The sequence below is a fragment of the Kryptolebias marmoratus genome, linkage group LG14, assembly GCF_001649575.2.
Source record: "Kryptolebias marmoratus isolate JLee-2015 linkage group LG14, ASM164957v2, whole genome shotgun sequence".
NCBI lineage: Eukaryota > Metazoa > Chordata > Actinopteri > Cyprinodontiformes > Rivulidae > Kryptolebias > Kryptolebias marmoratus.
Genome location: NC_051443.1, coordinates 23,818,072 through 23,819,620, shown reverse-complemented (window position 1 = coordinate 23,819,620; position 1,549 = coordinate 23,818,072). Strand labels below are relative to the sequence as shown.

Here is a 1,549-nt window from a genome sequence, read left to right as displayed (position 1 = left end):
AAGCTATCAAAGTTCTCAAATAAAGCACCTTTTGAGAATGTCAATGTTTGTTGGGAATTATCTTACAGAACTAGGAAGGATTTTTGGTTTAGATATTAAAAGGTATGGTTGTTTATTGATTTTAGTAAAAAAAAAAAAAAAAACTTTTAGGAAACTGCCCCGCGAAATCAGGCATTTTAGCCGCAACAATCACAAAAAATGCCTGTGAAATCCTGGAAGGATTGATGAAATAAAACATTTTATAATCTGCGTGAAATAAGCTCCATGTGTGAAAATTAAGATTGATTAAAATCCTAAAACATCGACGATCTTTTGACGGATGTTGATGGTCGTTTTTTGACAACGAATTGGTAACCAGTAGACCGATTTTACCAATTCAAACTGCGTTGGATTTGTTTTTCAAAGATCTATCCGATGTGTTTGACGAGGTTATAAAAGTCAGGTGGTTTTGTTTTTAGTTCGTGTCAGAAGGCTTCTCACCGCAGCTCTCCTCGTCGCTCCGATCCCCACAGTCGTCGGTGCCGTCGCAGAGCTGTCGCCGCTCCACGCAGCCGCCGCGGCGACACTCCTCCATCCCCGCTGGGCAGTCCTTCCCAGGGAGGGGCTCTGAAAGGCGCAGCCAGAAAAAACAAGTCATCATCTGAAAAACGCTCAGCTCGTCGTCATTTCCGTCTCGGGAGTCTCACGGGGCAGAGCGCAGTCCAGGAACTCCAGCTGGTCCACGGCCACGTCTCCCCCGCGCCCCTCCGAGCGCCGCGAGTGAAGGCGGACCCGGAAGGCCGAGGGAACACGGCCCAGGAAGACGGTGGCCTCCCTCCAGCCGTGGACGCTGGAGGCCTCGGGGCGCCACACTACGGCTTCCTGGCCGTCCCCGTGGAGGACGGACGCCCACAGAGGCGCAGAGCCCAGGCCCGTGTGACCTGCCGACGCAACAAATACGCCAAAATTCACGCGGAAATGAAAACGTTTAAGGTGACCCGAGCCGCCTGCCGTTACCTGAATCCCAGAGGAAGTATCTGAGATGCAGCCGGCACGTCGGGGAAGACTGTTTCATCTCAGGAGACAAGAGGACGGCGCTCTGAGGAGACTCTGAACTCACCGCGCTCACCGCCATGAACCATCCTGCAACGGGAAATATTCAACTCTAAACTTTAATCTGTAAAAACTTTAATCGGTTCAGCTCAGAGTCTTTTTCTCTGGCTCTAAATCAGATGTCCATGTCTGGAACAGTTTTATTTGCCTTAAATTCTCCTTAATTTTCTGCTAATTTTATCCTAAACTGTTCCAGTCTGCGGGAGCCGGAGCTGAGAGGTGACAAAGCTTAGCTCCTTTTCTCTAAATCCAAATTAATCATTTGACTCTTTTTAAGCGGATAAACGCTTCAGTTTGCTCCGACCTGGCTTTGGTTAGAGACCAGCTGGTATTATGCTCCATCCATCCATCCATTCTCTTCCGCTTATCCGGGGTCGGGTCGCGGGGGCAGCAGCCTAAGCAGGGAGACCCAGACTTCCCTCTCCCCAGCCACTTGGGCCAGCTCCTCCGGGGGAAT

At 50.0% G+C, this 1,549-nt stretch overlaps 1 protein-coding gene across 2 annotated transcripts in view; it reads right to left on the bottom strand.

Moving 5' to 3' along the window:
- Positions 1–1,549, bottom strand: part of mamdc4 (MAM domain containing 4) — a 24,404-nt gene that overhangs the window by 14,877 nt on the left and 7,978 nt on the right. The window contains exons 1-4 of one of the 2 annotated variants that reach the window (XM_025007872.1): positions 1,397–1,446; positions 997–1,122; positions 687–920; positions 481–606 (exon numbers count right to left, since the gene is read on the bottom strand). In XM_025007872.1, coding sequence (XP_024863640.1) covers positions 481–606; positions 687–920; positions 997–1,114 — 478 coding nt within the window. In that variant the 5' untranslated portion in view covers positions 1,115–1,122; positions 1,397–1,446. Of the gene's footprint in view, positions 1–480; positions 607–686; positions 921–996; positions 1,123–1,396; positions 1,447–1,549 lie in introns of those variants that run through there. The other variant, XM_017425515.2, reaches the window with a different exon arrangement.